Below are 21,927 nucleotides of genomic sequence, written 5' to 3'. Positions count from 1 at the left end.
AATTTCAATTTCCAAATGCCTACCCACCAACCCCATTCCCCATCCCCAACGTAACCCCTCTAACAAGATCCATCTCTCCCTACTCACTGCCGAATTGGCATGTCAACAAAATTAGGCCAAGTGTGGTACCCAACTCACGTCATAACAAGGGTGTTTTACTTCATCTGATCTCCCTTGGAAATGTGGCTGTGGATGGTGCAGCTCTTGATGACTTTATTTGGCTATCAGATTTACTTTTTGCATCTTTCTTTGGAAATTAGGGTTTCTTTTTTGTTATGGTTTGTTGTCTAATTTTTCTAGGATTAAGTTTTGTGAGGGTCTCCCTCTTTGTTTTGGATTGTCACTCTCCTTTGACTCTTTCATGTCTGTTTTGTTTATATAGGACTCTAATGAAATTAATTATTTTTTACCAAAAAAAATGCTTGTTATTAACAGTGGCTTGAAGATTACAGTCATAAATGTTTGCCAACTTATTTTTACCCCATGAATTTTTCTTTCCAGCGGCAAACTATATATAGTCATGTGTCCATCTGCGAAATGGTCGTATAGATCTATCATTTTCTTTCCTAGATCTCCATCGTGAGAGTCTTGTAATTAGTCTGTTTCCATTGTGCTTTCGGGCCGGCTTCCACCAATACGAATAATAGAAAAAGACATTTAGTAGCAGAATTTTGCTGTTGTAAGATTTGGATGTTACACATTGACAACAAGGAGTCACCATTTCCATTACATTCGCAATTTAGTCGCAACGACAAGAAGAAGTGACAACTTGCCAATTATTTCGCGTGCCACTTGTGATGCACACAACTACGAAAACGAAACGGATGCGTCGCCGTTTCAGGCCTTGACCTCCACATGACCTCCGATTAAAGTAAAACGTCCCGTCATGCCAACTCATCAAAACGACGCCGTGTGAAACAAGATTTAACGCCTTTACGTCGGTAAGAAGGAGTAGGACACCCTGGGGGAAAGAGAAACAAAAACAAACCCATCAAAGAGCGTCTCCGTTTTTAAGAAGTTTGGAAAATTTAAATCTGGAAAATCCCAAATTTTCAATCAGATTCTTTCTCTCTCGGGTTACGATTTATGGAAATTTCTTCAGTTCCGATCAGTTCGTGCTCCAAAGAGCATCAGAAAATCTACCAGGAATGGTTTCGATTCGCTGATTCAGGTGCGTGCTTACATTTTACACTGTCAGTCTGTCAACACGCATTTTCCAGGAAAATTTCTTGGTTTTCTGTTTGGTTCCCGAGAAAATTGAGCAACTGTAATTGAGTTTCTTTTTTTTCCTGTGGTTTTGTTCAGACGGTGATGGCCGCATTACCGGGGGTGATGCTATAAAGTTCTTCGGCATGTCCAATCTGAATCGGCAGGATCTCAAGCAGGTTAATTTGCGTTTTATTTTGTTTATCTGATATTTTCTTTTATCAAATTAGTGCGTCTCGTTTTCATTTGTTTGTCGTTTTTGCTGTAATTCAATACTATTAGTATTTGGTGAATTTGTTTTTGATGTAGGGGTTAGTGTAAGCTCAGTTAATGCGTTGTCGTATCATTTCAGAAATACATTTTGTTAGGATGGTGGGTTTGTATTTCCGTTGAGCAATGCGGATTTATTGTGACATGTAATACGCGAGTAGAGCCGTTGAAGTTGGCATCTGATTTTGCAGATTGGGTTACTTTGATTAATTCAAGCTTAAAGATTATTATCTATATGCCAAACATCACAATGCATTTGTAGCAAAGCCCCTACCTTTTTTTATACTTTGGTTAAACTTTGTTGCTTGAATTGGGTTTACAATACATTTGTCAAATATCATTTTTTTTCTTTTGGTGGCTTCCAGCCTGCTTTATAGAGGTTTTTTTATTTATTAAGTTCGTTACTTTTCTTAAGGTTTGGGCCATTGCCGATTCAAAGAGGCAGGGATATCTTGGTTTTAGTGAGTTCGTTGCCGCTATGCAGGTTATTTTATAAACTGTTATTTTTCTTTTCCATTTATCAAAAATCAATATTGGATTGATAGGAATCTGACATGTTACTGTTTTGTTTCTAGCTAGTTTCTCTTGCACAAGCTGGACATGACATTACACACGGTTTACAGAATAGCAATGGTGGGTTTCGTTTGTTTAACTTTGTGTTGGAATGCATGCTTGATAGATACTCATGTATAAGTTGGTGACTTGTAATGCCTGCTTCTTCATAAATATGAATAGTGCACAAGTATTTTTTATTTACTTATTAATTTTAATTTCTTGTTTAGCAACACATGTAACTTAAACTTTGAATGCTGTGTTTCAGTTGACTTGGAAAGTCTGAAGCCTCCTGTTATGGAGGGTTTGGATGCATTATTATCAGCGGTACATATGCTTTTTAAACCTTTCTTATTTGTGTTACTCATTGTTATGGATTTATTTATTTTTAATTGATTCATTGTATATGGCTGAAGCAATTTGATTTCATTTACTTAATTTATTCAGAAGAAAAAGCATACGCACAAGTCAAATGAAAACGAAGTAAATGGTGAGGAGTTTCTCTAACTATGAGATGTGTACTGCTACTTTTGGTTTTGGCTGTCGATTTACATATAATCTGTGACGCAGGAACTGCTCTGGTGCAACAATCACCTTCAGCGCTTTGGTTTTCTTCAAAATCAGCAAAAAAGGTATATGTTGTTTCTTAGTTTTGGAGGCAATTGCCCTTTTGCTTTCATGGTATTCAGAAAAAGGGATTTATCCTAAAATTGTTTCTATTGGATACGAACTTGAATTTTCTTATTTGGATAAGTTGAGTTTATTTTTTCATTTTTTTGTGAGAAATTTATGATTGCAAAATACTTATGTTTTTATTAGGTTAAGTTTATCAAGGTCATGCAAAAGCTTTGAGTCAATTAAGACTCTGCGTCCACAAGAAAGGCTAGAAGAGGCCATTTTACATAGTGAAAAAAATGGAGAGAGAACCTTGCATACGTCAGTTTTAGGTTTTTTATGCGTGATATGTCAGAGTTGGTTATCAATTTTCCTGTGATGAAATTTGCAATACTGTTGGGTAGACATGAGTTGTTCACTCCGTTTAATACCTTATAAAAAAATCTTTGGCATATTTTTAGGTACCGCTTTCTTCTGTGACATCAATTATTGATGGGTTGAAGAGACTGTATGTTCAGAAGCTGAAGCCATTAGAAGTTACTTACAAGTTCAACGATTTTGTGTCCCCCTTACTGGTGAGTGAGAATTAGTCCTTGCTTCTAGTTCTTTCATCAGATTTAATGCCCAGTCCCTCATAGTTTTATTTCATTTTTTTTTATTGGATCTTCTCAAACATATATCTAATTGTGGCATGTATTAGTTATCAATTGATATTTATTTGCTTTATTCTGCAGACAAATAGTGATTTTGATGCTAAACCCATGGTTATGCTTTTGGGTCAATACTCCACTGGGAAAACAACATTCATTAAACATTTGCTTAAAAGTAGTTATCCTCTGGGAAAGTGTGTCTTTGTGTAATTATTTTTCTTGCACAGAAAGTGTGTTCATCTATTCCATCCCTTATCTTATTTTACTTTTGACAGGAGCTCACATTGGTCCCGAGCCTACAACCGATAGATTTGTTGTTGTTATGGTAATTGCCAATTTATCTTCTTTTATGTTGTCATTAAGACAGTTTTGAATTGCTTAGCAATTAAAAGTTAAACTAAATGTTTTATATGGCTGCATGCAAGTTAAAAAGCCATATAATTAGGCTTTACAGGGACTCAGTAAGAAGGTAGAAACTAAGAGCCTGTTTGTTATCCTTCTTGGATCCAATTTTTTATTTTCAAAAATGACAAATGTAGCTAAATTACTTGACATTCATTAGTTTCGAAAACAAAAAGTTGGACTCAAGAAGGATACCAAAAATCCCTATACTTCTTAAACAGATAACCATCCATGGCTTGCCTTAAATTTTTGTGCTTTCAATTTAAAGAAACTTTTTCTTTATGTTTATGTGTCATCCTGTTTGGTAATTTTCAGTAGGGGTATATATCCTTTAACATTTCATTAAAACTAGGGTGCATTGGCACTTTTGACAATGTAATCTTGCGTTTTGTTCTATATATTAGAAACTGTTGTATTTTAAATTTCAATAGAAAAAAGACAGTTGTATTTTGTCTGGTTTCTATTGGTTGAAATAGTCTCTCATACCAGTCATGAGTCTGGAATTGGAAGACAGATTGCAGAGCAGTGTGGCAGAATGCCAAGGGTATGGATAGGGTACTAAGCTTGTTATTAGCCTAGTTCTAGGAATTTGGAGAGAAATTGAGGGACATTTTGTGTTTCTGGTCATTGTCAATAAAACAATATTTCACTTGTTACCCTTATATACTCTGTTGGTTTTCGTAGATATTAAACTTTTCCACATTCCATTTGCAGTATTGTCTTTTGTTTTTTGTTTTCTGTCAACGTTTCTGAAATTAATATTGTTTACTAGTTAATTCTTCTTGCATGTAGTCTGGACCTGATGAAAGAAGTGTTCCTGGGAATACCATTGCTGTCCAAGCTGACATGCCGTTTAGTGGTCTCACAACTTTTGGAACAGCATTCTTGTCAAAGTTTGAGTGTTCTCAAATGCCACATTCTGTGAGTTATTTTTCAGAATCACCTTGAAATTCTCCGAGTTGCCCTTTGAAACACCTAAAGCTTACACATTTTTATATCCAAGCTGCTAGAACACATTACATTTGTGGATACTCCTGGAGTTTTATCCGGAGAGAAGCAACGGACACAACGAGCCTACGATTTTACTGGGGTAACTTCGTGGTTTGCTGCAAAGTGTGACCTCATTCTACTTCTGTTTGATCCTCATAAACTTGATGTCAGTGATGAGTTCAAGCGCGTTATTTCATCTTTACATGGCCATGACGATAAAATTCGTGTTGTTCTGAACAAGGCAGATCAAATTGATACCCAACAAGTAAGCATAGGCAATACATGGATCTCTTTGATTATTATCCTTCTACATAATTTTGTGGGAACTTAATTAGGTCAGTGGATGCTGCGCTTAAATCATTTTTCATTCTTGGTATGCAGTTGATGAGGGTTTATGGAGCATTGATGTGGTCACTTGGGAAGGTTCTTAATACTCCTGAGGTCATGCGAGTTTATATTGGGTAGCCTCTCCATCCTTGCATTCATTAACTCCTTGGAAGCAAATCCTGTAGTTGCAAATATATTCCAATGTTCCTTGCATATACCTTGGTTCGATCGTTGCAAGCTAATTTTCTCTTTTGCAGCTCCTTCAATGACAAACCTGTAAATGAGGCTGCTACGGGTCCAGTTGGGAAAGAACTCTTTGAAAAGGAACAGGAGGATCTTCTGGCTGATTTAAAGGATATTCCAAAGAAGGCTTGTGATCGCAGAGTGAGTTTGTTATATTTACGTATCTTGAATCTTTACCAAGTTGCTCTCTGGTTTTATTTGCAAACTTGCAAGCTTTATGTAGAGGTGATATTAGGTTTGGGCCCCTTATTTATTTCTTGTTAGAAACTGAATGTTTCTTGCAGAGATTCATATGGAATGGAATTTTGATGACCTTTGTTTTTCGCAGATCAATGAATTTGTGAAGCGTGCCAGAGCTGCCAAGATACATGCTTACATAATTAGCCATTTAAAGAAGGAGATGCCTGCCATATTGGGGAAGGCTAAGGCTCAACAGAGGCTTATTGATAATTTGGAAGATGAATTTAAAAAGGTACTATTCCCTCCCTCCCCCTGTCGTATGCACACTCTCTACTCTATAATGCTCACACTTTGCCGTACTATACAGGTTCAGAGGGAGCACCATCTACCTCCAGGGGATTTCCCAGACGTAGACCACTTCAGGGACATCTTGAGTGGTTACAGCATTGACAATTTCGAGAAGTTAAAGCCTAAGATGATAGATGCCGTCGATGAAATGCTGGGTTATGATATCCCAGAGCTCTTGAAGAATTTCAAAAATCCATACGACCAATAGGTAAAAACAGTTCTGAGAAGTATCATGAACTCTTGAGGGAGCATTGCTCGTCTTGAGTATCCTGGTGTTTGTTGTAGCATAGTATGGTTTCAACTCGTATTACAGTTTTTCCGGGATTTAGATGGTGCCAATCGCTATAGAAGATTTCGCAAGCGGGCTCCTTATTTGTAATGTTAACGTTGTTGGGGAATGATTTAGGACCAAGGGCAGGCGATTATCAAAGTGCCTAAACGATCGAAAGTGAATGAAAATTTTATGTGCACTATTATTCCCTGAGAGGTTTACGAACTCTATTGTCACAGTTGCGGATTTATGTATTTGTTGAATTCTTTGTCCAATTGTAGTTTCATGGAGCAACCGTGAATTCATCTTCTTCCTGTTCTACGTAGATTATGATTCGAATTGGTTTAATCTCTCTCCAAGCCATGGACTTGAAACCCTCTCTCTACTTCTGCAAACTCATCTTGATCTTTCAGTTAGATGGTTACTATCTGCATAACAAGGGTTTACGAAGCCCCTTCAAGTACATGAGCTTTATTCCGGTGTTTGATCTCTACGGTACCATGGAAATGGAAGCAATTTGTGGGAGAGGGCCCAATTTAGGAGAAATTTTTAGGTGTTCCCGTCACCCCACATCACCATCACACTTGGTGTACCCATCCAATCAAGGGATGTCACGTTTCCCATTAAAGTGTTTGTTAAGATTTTCTTAAAAAATAAATCAGAAAGATTCTTTAATGGGAAACGTGGCATCCCCTGATTGGATGGGTACACAAGTGTCCATGGTGATGTGGGGTGATGGGAACACCTAAAAAATTCTCCCAATTTAGAGCTCCAAAAAATCTTTGGGACTTTATAACAGAATCTCTTCCAATGAGAGCCTTGTTACTTTTGACTCTATAGATTTATTTATGTAATAATTTGATTACGAGATAAAAAAAAATTGTGTAAACTTTTCTTAAGTGATTTTTAAATGAGTTGTTTTTATATGGGGCTAAAAAAATTCAAATTCTGATTAAATTAGATTTCATCACTTATGAACTTTTGGATTACATTCTCTTATCTCAATCTTATCCGTTGATTCGTTTCTTTGAAATCAGACAAGATCAGATTTTATCTCATAACTAAATTGTAATGCCCTTGCAATTTAGGTGTATTGTTTGTTTATGTTTTCGGTTTATGTCTCTAAACTTCCAATGTCATTTTAATCTGTAGTGTGTTTTAATTTAGAAAATAACAAAAGTAAACCCTTTTAGTAGAACATCTTATATCATTTTATGTCTTAAGCATTAAACATACAAATAAAATGGTGGACATTTTGAACAAAAATATGCAAAGAGAAAGAATTAAAAAAAGAATAAAAGGAGAGTATATGTGTATTCGTAAGTGGGGAAAGAGAGGCAAAATTTGGCTCACATGGATAGCTACTTTTCTGGTGGACCCAACTCATTTTTGGAGTTGAATATAGCCTAATTTTTTGCTACCCAATAAAAAAAGTTGTTAGCCCAAATGATGGATCTAGCCTCATTTTCCGGTTCATTGGAAATAAAATTTCTCATTAGGGCTTCAAATGTAGTAACTTCATGAAGGATAAAGCCTCAATTGGGTATGCTCCTAGAACTAGGCTAAGATCCATCTACAACAATGCTTGCTAGAGTAAGGCTTTTCAAGTACGAGATCCCTATTCCGTTATTCTTCTGAAATGTAATAAGGGGGACAACAAGTTACGGTCCTTACTGTAGCAAGCAATTTGGGAGATGCTTTTACGCCAATATCCATTTCACTCATTGCAAGCCAACTTTAATTAGAGATCAGCAACAGTTATGATGGGTGGATAACCGCGGTTATTTATCTATAACTTTTCAAGTCATTACCTGTTTAACTTTTATCCGTTGGTAGTTCTATAAACAAGTATACCTATACAGATAACCGATTATAAACGGGTAACTGTACCTATTTAACTGTAACGGCATACCCATTTATCCCTTTTTTTTTAATAAGTTGACAATAGAAAAACACATAATTACCCCTTGGTTTCGGTGTGTCAGATATGTAGGATTACTTGAGAAGGGGTTTTTAGCTAGGTCAAATTCTAAGGTAAGTATATGTAGTTTCTTCCATCAAGTATATAAATTATTTTTCGGGAGTCTGCAATGGTCAGAAACCAGAGATAGCTAAGCTTTAGGGACATGGAGGATCACCCTTGACCTTAAAATTGAGTTTGAATTTTTATGGGTTGGGGATGAAATGGAACTTGCCAATTGTTGGTCATCTGTCCTTCAAATTTCTGAGTACATAAAAAAGGAAAAATGAAAACTATTTTAAATTGTTCGACAAAGAAATAGAAATGCAAGTTGAAAACTATTTGCAATTTTGTACAATATTCTATTATCATTCCAAGTTAAATCGATATGAGAGAGAAGGGCGGCGATAGGAGAAATCTCGGTGGTCGAACAATTTTTAGGGTTTTTAATTTGACAAAAAAAAAGGTTAAACAAGTATTTGTTTGTATAGGCGGCTAATACTTATATTCATTTATGTTTCTCGGGTAAATGGGTCTACCCGTAATCGGTATTTATTTAAACGGTTCCCATAACTATAATTGTAAAGTTTAAAAGGGTGGATAACTGTAACTACCCATACCCAGGATATTTTGCCCATTCCTAATTATAATCCAAAAAAATTTGTTGATTATTAATCGCCTCACAATTGCATGCTATAATTAGGAGTTCATAGATACCAAATTTTCAAGTGGTATCCCTGCATAGAGATGTACCATGGGTCGAGCTAACCCAACCCAACATGACCCCGACCTGTTTAAATTTTTGTGGGTTGTGACTGTTAGGTTTTCTTCAACGGGGACAAGCACAGGATGCACTATATCTCGGATTGGGTCAAAAAAATTCGGCCGAAACACAATTGAGCGAATCTTAATGGTCCATGTCAAGCTAAGTTGGGCCATTACACACCTCCTTGCTCTCGAGATCTTGAATTCACATCGCTCCTCTCTCAATTTGTAACAATTTGTTGTGTGTACTAGAAACACCACCACATAATGTTATATTTTCATGTGTTATATTATATGAGTGGACGACATTATGAAAAAAATATGAAAAAAAAAAAGAAAAAAATCTTCAGGAGCATTCCTCATTAGCAACCACTTCCCCTTGTTCCGGTTTCTCTTCTTACGACCTTCATCTTTGTCAAAAGTAACACTAATGTTCAAAGGCAACAAATTGTCCCGATTGGCCCATCTCAACCATTACTGCACTAAGTCATACTTGATATTTTATATTTAAGAACAATATCTTTAAAATTGTGTACATTCTATAAGTTTCTGGTAAAGCAGCCTCCAACAAAGTAACACCATTAGAATAAGTGGTATTTAGAAGGTAATCTTTTGGTTTCAACAACATTGATGCACCACCAACAAAGTTTGGACTAACTGAAGGAAATGCCTCAGCCAAACTAGTAAAACTAGAAACTGCATAAAGTTGTTTTCCTGCTTTAGTACTGATAGTCAGTTTTTGAAACATTAATGTTTATCTAGCCCCCAAACACATATGAACACCGAGCACGCCCTGCACAGCACAACCCCAACCCAAAGAAACTTAATGATTGCTATATGCTTCACAGTTGCATGCTATAATTCGGCCTCATAGATTCAAGGTACCTTATTTTCAAGTTATTACCATTGAATAACGATGTACAACAAGTCGAGCTAACCAACATATCACAAGTCCGACCTGTTTAAAGATAGCCCATAACTATACAATGCTCTTTTTTTGTGGGCTGGACCAAGCACCACATGAATCATAACTCAGATTGAATCAACTCGAGGTAGCTGTATTTTAACGAATGTTAGAGATATTTTGAAGTGAAAAGGTATAGTCAAACTACAAAAAACAATATTCTTTTTTAGATTCTAGGAGAAAAAAATGGAGGTGACCAATGTTGATAAATGAATCGCTCTAATACTAAAAAACTTAGGCTATAAAAAGGCTCTCAAAACAATCAAAACAATAAGAGAGTTCTTTATTGGTTAATTATCATAACAATGAGGACTATGTATATCTTAATAAAGCTTCTTAGCTCCATATTTTTTCATGCCTTGAAAGGAAATAGACATATGCATAATTGGGAGTTCATAGATTCAAGTGGTTATTCTTGCATAGAGATATACAACAGGTCAAGCTAACCCAACACAGAACAACCCGACCTGTTTAAATTTTTATGGGTTAGAACAAACATGACATGCATCGTAGTTTGGATTGGGTCAAGGTTTTTTGGCACAAAACACAGTTGAGCCAATCTTAATGGTCCAGGTTGGGTCATTCCACAACTTCTTGCTTCCTGAGGTCTTGAATTCACATCACCCGTCTCTCAATATTGGGAGAAGAATTTGTATTGTGTATTAAAAACACCGCCACATAATGTTACTTTGGAATATATCTCACTTCAAGCTATGTTAATACACACACACATCACAATATAAAGTGGGAAATATATATTTGAATAAAATAATCTCTATTATTGATCTCTGACATTACGAAATTGTTTGATGTGTTTCTTTAAACACTCACACTCTCTCTCTCTCTAATCCTTAAACTTGAAACCCTCTCTCTACTTTTGCAAACTCATCTTGATCTTCCTATCAGATTGTTACTTTCATCCTATAGAGTCCGACTTGTTGGGTTACTACCTGCCTAACAAGGTTTTACAAGGGCCTTTCTATTTTCTGTTCTTTTTTTGCCGATACAAAGACCTTTCAAGTACGGGAGCTTTATTTCAATGTTCGATCTCTATGGTACGACAGAACCCTGGAAACTATGGAAGCAATTTGGTGAAGACAACTTAGAACCAAGCCAAGATCCATCTATAACAATGCTTGGTACGTTAAGGTCTTTCAAGTACGAGAACCTTATTCCGGTGTCCTTAATGTAGCAAGCATGCTTTTAGTGCCAATATTTATTTCAATCATTGCAAGCTGATAGGGATTTTACCACCTACAAAAGTAAGGATAAAAAACACTTAAAAATACATGCAAGAGAACAAAGTAGTCGTAGTATAAACAGCTCAAGTAAGGTCGTTTTTCATAGGGATTATTTTAAACAATTTATGAAAAATCCTAATCCTAGTTAATTCACTGAAAATAAAGATTGGAAAATGAAGATTTTAAATTTAAAAAAAATAAAAACGAATTTTTAATAAAACTAATTTAGGGAAAGCAACTAATAACCAATTAAAAAGGAAACAAAACAAGAGAAAAGATTTTAAGAAACAAATTTGGAAAAGCACTAGGGTTCCGCCGTCATCCTAACAATCCTACGTAGTTCTTCTAATTCCTTATGAATTACACATGCATACTTTGAAGGTTAGATTTTCCTAAAGTACGCCTTACTTGGAACCCCCAACATATAACGTATATCTAATCATGCAATCCGTCTGTGGCGTCCAGATCGAATGTAAACATGTAAGACTCATTAAGTTTTGTGAAAACCTTTTGAAAAACCATATAACTCCTAAGACGAGTCGTCTATCCTAAGTAGTTACACATGTTAACCACAAGAAGCCTTAGTCAATTTTAGGGACAACCCTCCACCAAAATTGCATCAAATTACTTTTCTAATTATCCTAAAGGTCGCGAATCACTAAGACAAATAGATAGTTTAAAGCACAGTGATTAACAATCCAAAACTTGCATGCATAAATTCATAAGAAAATTAAGAAGAGGCTACATATTTTTGCTAAGGATCATGGCCTCACCCTAGCAAAAGAAAATTAGCTACGCATATTCATAATTAAAATCAACATAATTATATTAAACTAGAAAAAGAATGAAAACACCTGAAAGTATAAGTCTTGAATTCTTCCCAAAGTCTTCTTCTCAAATCTTCCGTATGTTCTCCCCGAGAAACCCTAGGTCTGCCAAAAGGCTTATTTATACTACTCTAAATAAAACCCTCCTAAATAAAAAGTCTTAGAATAAGACTAGGAAACTAAGTAAATTGAAATAAAATAGGAAACATAATCCTAAATTGACTTGGTAAATTTGCCTATAAATCTGCACAGCCACGTTCTGGACCCGTATCAGCTCCAAAACTGGCCCAAAATAGCTGGATTTAGAGCTTGGACTATTCTGAACACTTCTCCAATAGGCCACGAACCCATCTGAGGTCATCTTGGGCTCAAAAAACGCAGTTTAAGTCCAGAAACGTTACTTTTCAGCTATGCGCACTGCTCCTTCATTTAATCGCCAAAAAATAACCACCCGGTAGGATAATCCCAAATTTTAACAAAAATAAGCCAAGAGACACACGAACGTCCTCCAATTTGAATTGCTCCAAAATTCATCCGTTTGATCATGTTTTGCTCCAAAGGAAGTCGAATGTCCTATATTGAAAATATAAAGCAAAGTACACACGAACGTCCTCCAATTTGAATTGCTCCAAAATTCATCCGTTTGATCATGTTTTGCTCCAAAGGAAGTCGAATGTCCTATATTGAAAATATAAAGCAAAGTATCAAAATTCTACTAAAATAATTACCAAATTATACTAAGAATAGGGTAAAATAAGTTGAATATCAGAGTGCGCAACGAACAAGACTAACAAGAATAATAAGAATTTTATTGAACAAACTTAGAATGCCGAGACGGCTACAAAAAACCCCTAGAGACTACATTGTGACTCACTTATTCTCAAACTAAATTCCAAGCTCTATTTATAGAGCAATAAACCTAAGAAACCCTAATGCGCAAATGCCAAAAATACCCTACTACAAAATCAAATCAAATCTCTAATTAATTTCCTAAATAAACCTAATAAATTCCAACACCCCTCGTCAAACTCATGGTGGTATACGACATGAGTTTGCCAACAGACGATGTGGATGCAAGCTTTGTTATGCTAACTTCCGATGCCAATTTCAATACGAAATTCTATCGGTGCAAGTGCAAGATTCCAAATTCCAATGCCAGTGCCAGTGCAAGATTTCCATGCCAGTGCCAGTGCAAGATTCCATGCCAGTGCCAATGCAAGATTTCCATGCCAATGCCAGTGCAAGATTTCCAACTTCTGAACAAACCTAAACAAACAAGCAAAAATTCCAATTCACCATGTACACAACGTCATTCGAGTGGTTACCAATCCAAGCACTCGAATGATCATTGTAGAAGGCAACAACAAGCTAGAGATACAAGCCCAAAAACAACAATACGTGGGCCCCAAAACTTCTAACCAAAAGCTTTTTTTTTTTCCTTGCCCGTGTGGGGCTTCTTTTTTTTTCTTTTCTTCTTCTTTTCCCCATCTTCCTCCTTTCCCTTTCTGTGCAAACATGCGCAGGAACTCTAGTGCAAAACGCGCAAGGTGCAGAGGGTGCGGATACAGTGCAGGAAACGATGTGGTAAGGCGGCTGGTGAGATGCAATCAGAGCAGCGGAGTACAAGGCGAGGACGAACTCGATCCGAGTTTGGTGTTCTCAGGTTGAGCATCAACGGTGGTGTGCGGCAGGTCTGTTGCGGGAAAGGCTGGTTGATCGTGGACCAATGGATGTAGCAGCGGAGATGGTGGTGCGTGTTATGGTTCTGATGCAGATTCCACACAGGCGATGAGACGGATGGGTCTCCATGCAGCATGCGGCGGCGAGACTCTAGTTTTACTTTTTTTTATTTTTTTTTATATCAAACTACCCACAAATAAACAGTCTAAACCAATCAAGGCAGAAACAAGATCCCAAAACCAAACCAGAAAAAAAAACAATTTTCACGAACCTAAACTAGACAAGACAGCAAAATGATATCAAACTGATACGAGCAAACAGAAGCAGATTAAATCCCGAAGGATCAAACCTGCTCTGATACCAAGTTGAATATCAGAGTGCGCAACGAACAAGACTAACAAGAATAATAAGAATTTTATTGAACAAACTGAGAATGCCGAGACGGCTACAAAAAACCCTAGAGACTACATTGTGACTCACTTATTCTCAAACTAAATTCCAAGCTCTATTTATAGAGCAATAAACCTAAGAAACCCTAATGCGCAAATGCCAAAAATACCCTACTACAAAATCAAATCAAATCTCTAATTAATTTCCTAAATAAACCTAATAAATTCCAACAAAATATATAATATAATATTGACTCATCACAAGCCAATTTTAATCTAAAGAAACTTGTTGATCACTATATGCCTCACATTTGTATGCTATAATTGGGACTTCATAGATTCAAGTCGTAACCCTTGTATGAAGATGTACAACAAGTTGAGCTAACCCAACACAAAATGAACCCAACCCGTTTAAATTTTTGTGGGTTGGGACAAGCACGACATGCACCATGGCTCGAATTGGGTCAAAGATTTTTTGGCACAAAACACAATTAAGCCAATCTTAATGGTTTAGGTCTAGCTAGGTTGGGCCATTAAGCACCTTCCTGCTCCTGAGGTCTTGAATTCACATTACCTGATTACCCCTCTAAATATTGCGACAAATATGTTCTGTGTATTAAAAACTTGTCACATGATGGTACATTTCCATGAATATGTCTCAAAGTTTTCAAGCCATTTTCATTAGTTTTCCTATATATATACACACACACAACATATATTCCAAGTATTTTGAAAAATTTCTCCTAAAGTTGTGCTATTTACACATCCATTTTTACCTCTCACATATTTTTCTTGATTTGACTGTCAGATTGAACGATTTGAAGAAAATCAATGTACAAAATTAACAAAGATGTGTGAGAGATAGAAATGTGTTTGTGAATAGCCCTACCCTTTCTCTAATATAGCTTGTGAAGAAAATGATGAGAAAAGCGAGGGAGAATAATAGAAGTATTTATATGAGAATAATACTTGACCACTTAAATGATGAGTAGGAGTTCATACTCAAAACTCTTCGTTTTTTATTTATAGACTTTCGTGTTTATGATTAGAACCATTCATATTATAAATTTCTCTATAAAGATCATGTCTACAAAAATTCAATTAGAACTAAGGTCGTTTAGTCATCGAATTGTATAAGAACAAATGGACGGAAATGGTAAAAACATTACGAACCGTTTGTCTATTTACTACAATTGATCGACTTAATGATCTTAGTTTTAATTCATTTTTTATAAGGATAATATTTACAAAATGATTTATAATATGACCGGTTTCCATTAGAAGCACAAAGTTCTGTAAATCAAACACGAAATTTTTTGAGTAAAGTCTCCCGTTCATCTTTGAGTACCCCAAGCATTGCTCTTTATATGATCATACGAACTTGAAACTTCATACATTCCAATAAAGTTCCCAAATAATAAACCTATAAATTGCAAGCCTGGCTGGATTCAGGTCAAGGTAAAGGTACTGCCTAGCGTGAAGGATTTAGAGACAGCAAGCAATTAGACTAGACATCCTCCGTCTGTCTCTGCACCTTTAGGTAAATTATTACCTTCCAATTTTTCCATACCAAATCTCACCAAATTAATCACTGCCATGATCATTGTTATTTTTAACTTTGCGTGCAATATGAAGTTTATTTTTAACTTTGCGTGCAATATGATCATTGTTATTTTTAATTATGCATTTTTTTATCTGTTTAGTGCAATATGAAGTTTATGTTCAAATTATAGACATCTCTTTGAACTGGGTAATCGAGTGGTGGGAAAGTTGTGTATATGAATAGTGTAATAGTTTACTGGGTCAATTGTGACGAAAAGTTGAAGAGTGTTTTGTTGGGCTTGAGGTTTCACCCCACGGTAATCTTTTCCCTAAGAAGCATTGTATAATTCTTGGTACCGTATGTCGTAAGAAACCATTTCATGAGTAATTGCAGCCTCAGTCATCCGTTTTAAGTTATGTTCTATTTCATGTCCAGCCCTTTGTACTTGGTATTCAATATGGTTTTGTAGACCTTAATGGTAGTTTTATAAGGTAATATGTTTTTGTTTAAATACTCATTTCATCTGTATGGCATCTCTGTCGGTGTCAAACTTAGACTCGGGAAAAATGAACGATCATATCTTTTATATAAATAATGGGATGGTGCCACAGACAAGACTACTAGAACATAAATTACATACACCGCATTCTATACTTTGTACTTCTCATAGAAATTGAACCAGGTCAGTTTTAAATACATGATCTGCAACAATGGCATTTGTTTTCTCTGTGGGGTGGAAGGCATCCCAGAATACATATTTATTTGGATCTGAACATGTGAACGGGTTTATCTTATTACACAGATAGCTCATCTCGAACATTCCTGTGCCGCAGCAGGCTTTTGCTACATTTTCAAATCCTGCAAAATAGGAAATTTACCGGATTGTTTTTTATGTCATGCACAAAATCTGTAAGTGACAATAGAATTGGAATCATAGTGAAGACAAGACCATAGAACTCACCAAAAAAGGCTGGGTTTCGAATGATTTTTGAGACAATATCGTATGGGTCTGAAAGAACAAGTTGAAATTTAACCAGTTCCTTCTTGAGCTTTTCAACCAATCCCTGCAACTTCTTGTTGAAACTCCTAGCCACATCATTGTACTTCTCATTACAAACACCCCCAGAAATGATATTTGTAGTTCTCTCCAGTGGCACGCAACCCATTGGAGGAAGGCCGCTTATAACCATCTTCCGAGCTCCAAGCTGGTAAAGCTCTCTGATGAAATTTCCAGCAATTCCTAGTAGAAAGTTTTGGTACTCCTCAATGGAAAACTGAGATCGTCTGCGTGAAAATACAAAGTAGTTTTCTAGAAAATCATTAGTTCCTATACTAATCAGGTAAAGTGCTTCTCCCAGAACCTCGTTAGCTTTGTTGTTGCCTAGATAGCGTCGCAGCTTCTTCTGGTATTCCTTATAGTACTCCAGTTCTTTCCAAAGAGGTATCACAGACTGCAAGATTAGTTTAGCAGCTGTAAACAAAACAAGCCTGTATGTCTTTATTTTAACTTTGTATAACTGTTCTGATTTGAAACGACACGAAAGCAATAAGATGATTGAAATGATTAGAACTCAGAATTAACTGAGTTTCTGAAAATTGTTGGAAACAACTATTTTATGTTTTTAGATTAGTTTTCCTTGTTCTGTTTTCAATTTGTTGATTCACTCATGCATCAATCAGGTATTGAACCTACGAACTCGCCATTCCACCCCATACCTGAGGGGGGAAGGAGATGTTATTTGGCCCGAAGGTCATTGCCGCATGTTAGGCGTACTAGGTTGAGTCATAATGCGACTTACTAGCACATCAGAAGTAGCATTATCATAGCCAGTTCCGGCAGAGGCGAAGCAAACTCCGGTGGCAAAATCCGAAATGCTATAGGCAGGATCCAAGTATGCAGGTATGGTCGGCTTGATCATAAAACCTTCAGAAAGGAAGTCCGTTGCAAGCCTACCGTTGGAAAACCGGCCAGTAGCCAAGCCTCCATAGAAATTGTGACCGTAGGGTTCAAAGTTGCTCTTTAGGACTGTCGATATCTGGTTGTTGTTCCCTGCATCCACAGTAGAGTCTCCAAACACAATGATTGCTGGAACTCTGGCACACACCATAGAAACCTGCACTAGGAGATGGCCTAGGAGGAGCCATTGAATGGCCTTAACTGTCATATTTTCGCTTCTCTCGAACTCACCGGTTTAGAGTATAAAAATGGTGCAAGTTGTTGGTAGGGATGGTTTGAATATATATGAAATGGAAGAACCTCGTAGAAGCGGAGGTTGATGAAGTTTGTTGGAGGTTTAACTTCTGTTGGGGTTGTTGTATGTGGGAGAGTCAATGGTAGAGGAACTGGTAAGGAAAATAGGAGGAAGGACCTAATTTGTAGCTGAATCTGAAACCTAATAGATAATTGAGTCATGAGTTGGAGATTCTGGTTTAGGGATGGTACAAAAAGGTGAATATAGATCATGACTCTGGCTTTGTCATAATTGTTTAATTCTTAAACCCCAATGAGAAAGGTAAAAGGATTGAAGGATTAAACAAGGCTAGAGAGAGATATAGGAAAAACAATTTTGTTGGTGTCGTTGTATTTACGCTTTCTGCGTTTTAGGTGATTTTCAGATTTTCAAAATGAGTAGTAGGATTTTAATTTTCTCAAATTGCACTATAAAGTTTCAAAGTCTTGTTAATTTATGTCTTCAGTTTATTTAATGTTATGATTGTATGTTAAAGTAATGATTTGGTGGATGTGGAATCTGTTTCTAGGTTGTATACAAGCAAATTTTGCACCATTGAGACCAAATTGTATGATTGGTTGTACTTTGGGTGTAGCTTCCACGTCAACTCAAAAATAATTCACACGCTTGTCATGTCATCAATTTAACGAAGGATCATAAAGTCAAACAGAAAAAATACACAAATTGATACGAACGTGAAAAGATTGAAACCTACTGACTCATTGTAAACTTCTCCGAGAGTGACCTTTTCAATCATTTGCCAACCAAAAATACTTTCAACGTTGTTCCCTTTAAAACTTGAGAAGTGTTTTCGAGTCATGGAATTTCTTTGGGTTTATTTTTTCTTTTTCATGCCCAAATTTATGGACCATGGATCCACATATTGCTTATACTATACTGGCCCACATACTGGAGTATATTATTAGGCCCAAATGCTAGTGGTCATGTTGTCTAGAATATGTTGGGAACCCTGTTAACCATCCTATAAATGTTAAAAAGCTCATGAAAACTACTTATGATGCTTCTGGCAACTTTACTTGCACCCAAGGCTTTCGTAATATTATTCTTTATTTTTTTATTTTTTTTTATTTTAAGAGACGATATTAATTCATAGAATAATAAAATGAGTACTATAAGTGATGAGCTGCCATTTCAAGCTCGAGAATTACAGCCTGAAAACAAAATATTCAAAATGATATCAGGTGGTTCTTCAAATCACGAACAAGAAACCAAACTTGCAACAACATAACGTGCCAAACGGTGAGCACCTTCATTGTTTTGGGGGCGAGTATGGGCCATAGTTGCTCCAGTGATCAAAGACAGCAAGACCTTGGAATCTTCCACGATGATCCTGATGGGGGAGTCATTTAGAAGCTCACAACGAAGAACTGAAACAATCTGGAGTGCATCACTCTCAATAACAATATTAAGAAATCGCCTTTGAACTGCCAACAACAACCCCTCCCTTACCGCAAGAGCTTCGATATGGCGGGGCAAGGAAACGTACTTAAAAATAGCAAATCTTGCTGCTACAAACATACCCCGATGGTCCCGGATCACAATTCCTACACCACCCAATTTCACAGACTCCTTCCACGCACCATCGACATTGATTTTGATATGGTTCAGCTGGGGTCTAATCCAACGGGAAACGATATGAGAGGTGGAACTATAGCTGGTGGCTGCCACCGATCCCTGAAAGTCCATCCACTAGCTAATAGCTCTGGCAACAACATGATCAGGTTTTTTCGATTTTCCGTTCCAAAGCATAGCATTCCAAGCCCCCCAAATGGCCCACCAAACCATAAGGCTGTTGAATAAGTGGCCAAGTGGCCAAATGGAGAACAAAACAAAAAAAGCTTTTGGCTATTAAACAAATCAAAAGAAAAAAAGAACAACATGATTATGTTTCTTCCTTGTTTTGAGGAGAAAAAAAGGGCACTTTGTCTAAAGTTTTTTTCTTTGGCATATGTGAAAAGTCACGGGAATGGCTGCAGAAAAACATAGAGCAGCAAATAAAGAAAAGGAGAGAATTGGTTGTTGTGCTCCCACTTGTTGCATTTGGTAATGAAAGAAACCGAGAGAGAAGCAGAAAAATAAAAGGCAGCAGCCCCATTTTGAAGAGAAGAAGAAGGTGATCTTTTCTTTGGTCAGTAATCATCCACCAAGGTAGTTGTTGTTGTAATAGCTTTGAGCTTTGTATAGAGAAGAAATTAATCACTATATTTCTTTCTCTATTTGTTTCTTTGGTGTGTGAGAGCTATTGGTTGTATTGGGTTTTTTGGGTTGTGAGATTGCCAACACTTTGTAAACTTCCATTTGGTTGATAGTGGATTATTGGGTGAGCTCCTACTGCTCCGAGGACGTACTCCAGTTACACTGACTGTTGAGGAACCTCGTTAAAATCTTGGTGTCTTTTATATTTTGTTCTTACATTCCATTTGATATATTTCCTGTGGGTTAGCTTGAGTTGGTTCCATAAGGTTTGGTGCTATCCTAGCACAACAATTGGTATCAGAGCACTGGTTGCTCTTGGGTACTGTCTAGTTGCCAAAGATGTCAGACGGGCAAGATGAGAATCCTTTTGGAAGGAACTCCGGGTTTGCAAGAACTACGATGCAAAATGCAAAGTTCGAAGTGGTAAAGTTTGATGGCACAAACAACTTCGGGATGTAGCAATGTGAGGTCAAAGATGTGCTGGCTCAACAAGATCTACTTGCCGCTTTGGGAGAGAAGCCGGAAGTTATGTCGAAGCCGGAATGGGAGAAATTAAATTTGTGGGCTTGCTCTTCAATTCGGTTATGCCTTGCAAAAACTCAGAAGTATTTTGTGATGCGGGAGACATTAGCAAGTGTGTTGTGGCAAAAATTGGAAGACAAGTATATGACGAAGAGTGCAGAGAATCGGCTACACTTGAAGAAAAAGCTCTACCGCTTCCAATACAAAGAAGGTACAAAAATGATTAGACACTTGATGCTTTTAATAAGTTGATTGCCGACTTGTTAAATTTAGATGAGGATATTAAGGATGAAGATAAGGCCTTAATATTGTTGAATTCCTTGCCGGACTCTTATGAGCATTTTGTTACCACTATTATGCATGGTAAAGAAACTGTGAAATTTGAAGATGTGTCAAATGTCTTGATGAATTATGAAATAAGGCATAGAGATAAGAACCATGTTAGTACCTCTGAAGCTTTATTTGTTAGAGGTAGATCATCGGAGAGAAGATCATCTTCTAGTAGGAAAAAATCACAGTCTCGACTTAGAGGAAACTCTAAAGGTAGAAAACCTTTGGAAATGGATGAATGTGCCTTTTGTCGTAATAAGGGCCATTGGAAGAAAGATTGTCCTACATTGAAGACCAAAGGCAAAGAAAGTTCTGAAGCTAATGTTGCTGAGGTTGAAACAGATTTTTCTGATTTTGCTTTAACCACTTGTTCATCATTTGATTGTGCTACTAAGTGGGTGTTGGATACAGGTTTTACTTATCATATGACTCCTCACAATGATTGGTTTTCAAGCTTGAAAGAGTTTGATGGTGGCGTTGTGTTCATGGGAGATGACAATCCTTGCACAACAGAAGGGATTGGTACAGTTCGTTTGAAGTTGCATGATGGCATGGTTAAAGAGTTGATCGGTGTTCGATATGTACCGAATTTGAAGAAAAATCTTATTTCTTTGGGTACTTTGGAATCCAAGGGCTTCAGGTTTCATTCAGATGGATAGACATTGAAAGTTACTTATGGTGCACTTGTTGTGATGAAAGCTCCTCGATGTGGCCATTTGTATTTATTGCAAGGAAGCACTGTGATAGGTGAAGCATCTGTAGTCTCAGAAAATATGGGCACATCCGATTCTGATACTACTAGACTGTGGCATATGAGATTAGGTCATGCCGGTGAGAAAGCTCTACAAGGGCTTGTGAAACAAGGTCTTCTAAAATGTGCCACGACTTGTAAGCTTGATTTCTGCGAGCATTGTGTCTTGGGGAAACAAACTAGAGTGAAGTTTGGTACTGTTGTACATCAGACGAATGACATTCTTGATTATGTGCATTTGGATGTTTGGGGTCCTACCAAGACTCCCTCTTTGAGTGGTAGACATTGGTTCGTGACCTTTGTTAATGATTATTCAAAAATGTCTTAGGTCTACACTATGAAGCACAAGAGTGAGGTATTAAGCATTTTCTTGGGTTGGAAGAAAATGGTTGAGAACCAGACTGGGAGAAAGATTAAGGTTTTGAGATCGGATAATGGTGGTGAATACACATC

General features: G+C 36.8%; 2 protein-coding genes across 3 annotated transcripts; one reads left to right on the top strand and one right to left on the bottom strand.

Moving 5' to 3' along the window:
- The first annotated feature begins 956 nt into the window (after window positions 1-956).
- On the top strand, window positions 957-6,329 carry LOC126590080 (EH domain-containing protein 1). 2 transcript variants are annotated; one of them, XM_050255578.1, is made up of 16 exons: window positions 957-1,171; window positions 1,306-1,385; window positions 1,892-1,960; window positions 2,052-2,109; window positions 2,297-2,355; window positions 2,479-2,518; window positions 2,599-2,660; window positions 3,105-3,218; window positions 3,378-3,478; window positions 3,567-3,618; window positions 4,488-4,616; window positions 4,699-4,950; window positions 5,067-5,146; window positions 5,270-5,396; window positions 5,584-5,727; window positions 5,803-6,329. In XM_050255578.1, the coding sequence occupies exons 1-16, from the start codon at window positions 1,087-1,089 to the stop codon at window positions 5,989-5,991; spliced, it is 1,641 nt and encodes a 546-aa protein (XP_050111535.1). In that variant the 5' UTR covers window positions 957-1,086; the 3' UTR covers window positions 5,992-6,329. The 2 variants fall into 2 exon arrangements, with proteins under 2 accessions (XP_050111535.1, XP_050111534.1); XM_050255577.1 differs by having other exon boundaries at window positions 958-1,171; window positions 2,476-2,518.
- Window positions 6,330-15,986: 9,657 nt separating this feature from the next.
- LOC126590082 (GDSL esterase/lipase At4g26790-like) lies at window positions 15,987-17,647 on the bottom strand. The gene is made up of 3 exons (XM_050255581.1): window positions 17,223-17,647; window positions 16,385-16,874; window positions 15,987-16,281 (listed from the first exon to the last, which is right to left on the bottom strand). Exons 1-3 carry the CDS (start codon window positions 17,586-17,588, stop codon window positions 16,088-16,090), a joined length of 1,050 nt encoding a protein of 349 aa, XP_050111538.1. The 5' UTR covers window positions 17,589-17,647; the 3' UTR covers window positions 15,987-16,087.
- Window positions 17,648-21,927: the final 4,280 nt, after the last annotated feature.

This window comes from Malus sylvestris, chromosome 11, assembly GCF_916048215.2.
Source record: "Malus sylvestris chromosome 11, drMalSylv7.2, whole genome shotgun sequence".
Lineage (NCBI taxonomy): Eukaryota > Viridiplantae > Streptophyta > Magnoliopsida > Rosales > Rosaceae > Malus > Malus sylvestris.
This window is presented reverse-complemented; position numbering and strand designations above follow the sequence as displayed.

What these genes read in the sequence shown, in the direction of transcription:
- LOC126590080 (XM_050255577.1), top strand. Translation starts at nt 1,087, where the DNA reads ATGGAAATTTCTTCAGTTCCGATCAGTTCGTGCTCCAAAGAGCATCAG. An exon ending in ATCGGCAGGATCTCAAGCAG is followed by an intron (nt 1,386 to 1,891) that starts GTTAATTTGCGT and finishes ACTTTTCTTAAG; the next exon opens with GTTTGGGCCATTGCCGATTC. An exon ending in TTGCTTAAAAGTAGTTATCC is followed by an intron (nt 3,479 to 3,566) that starts TCTGGGAAAGTG and finishes TTTACTTTTGAC; the next exon opens with AGGAGCTCACATTGGTCCCG.
- LOC126590082 (XM_050255581.1), bottom strand. Translation starts at nt 17,588, where the DNA reads ATGACAGTTAAGGCCATTCAATGGCTCCTCCTAGGCCATCTCCTAGTG. An exon ending in ATGCTACTTCTGATGTGCTA is followed by an intron (nt 16,875 to 17,222) that starts GTAAGTCGCATT and finishes CTAATCTTGCAG; the next exon opens with TCTGTGATACCTCTTTGGAA. An exon ending in TCGAAACCCAGCCTTTTTTG is followed by an intron (nt 16,282 to 16,384) that starts GTGAGTTCTATG and finishes CCTATTTTGCAG; the next exon opens with GATTTGAAAATGTAGCAAAA.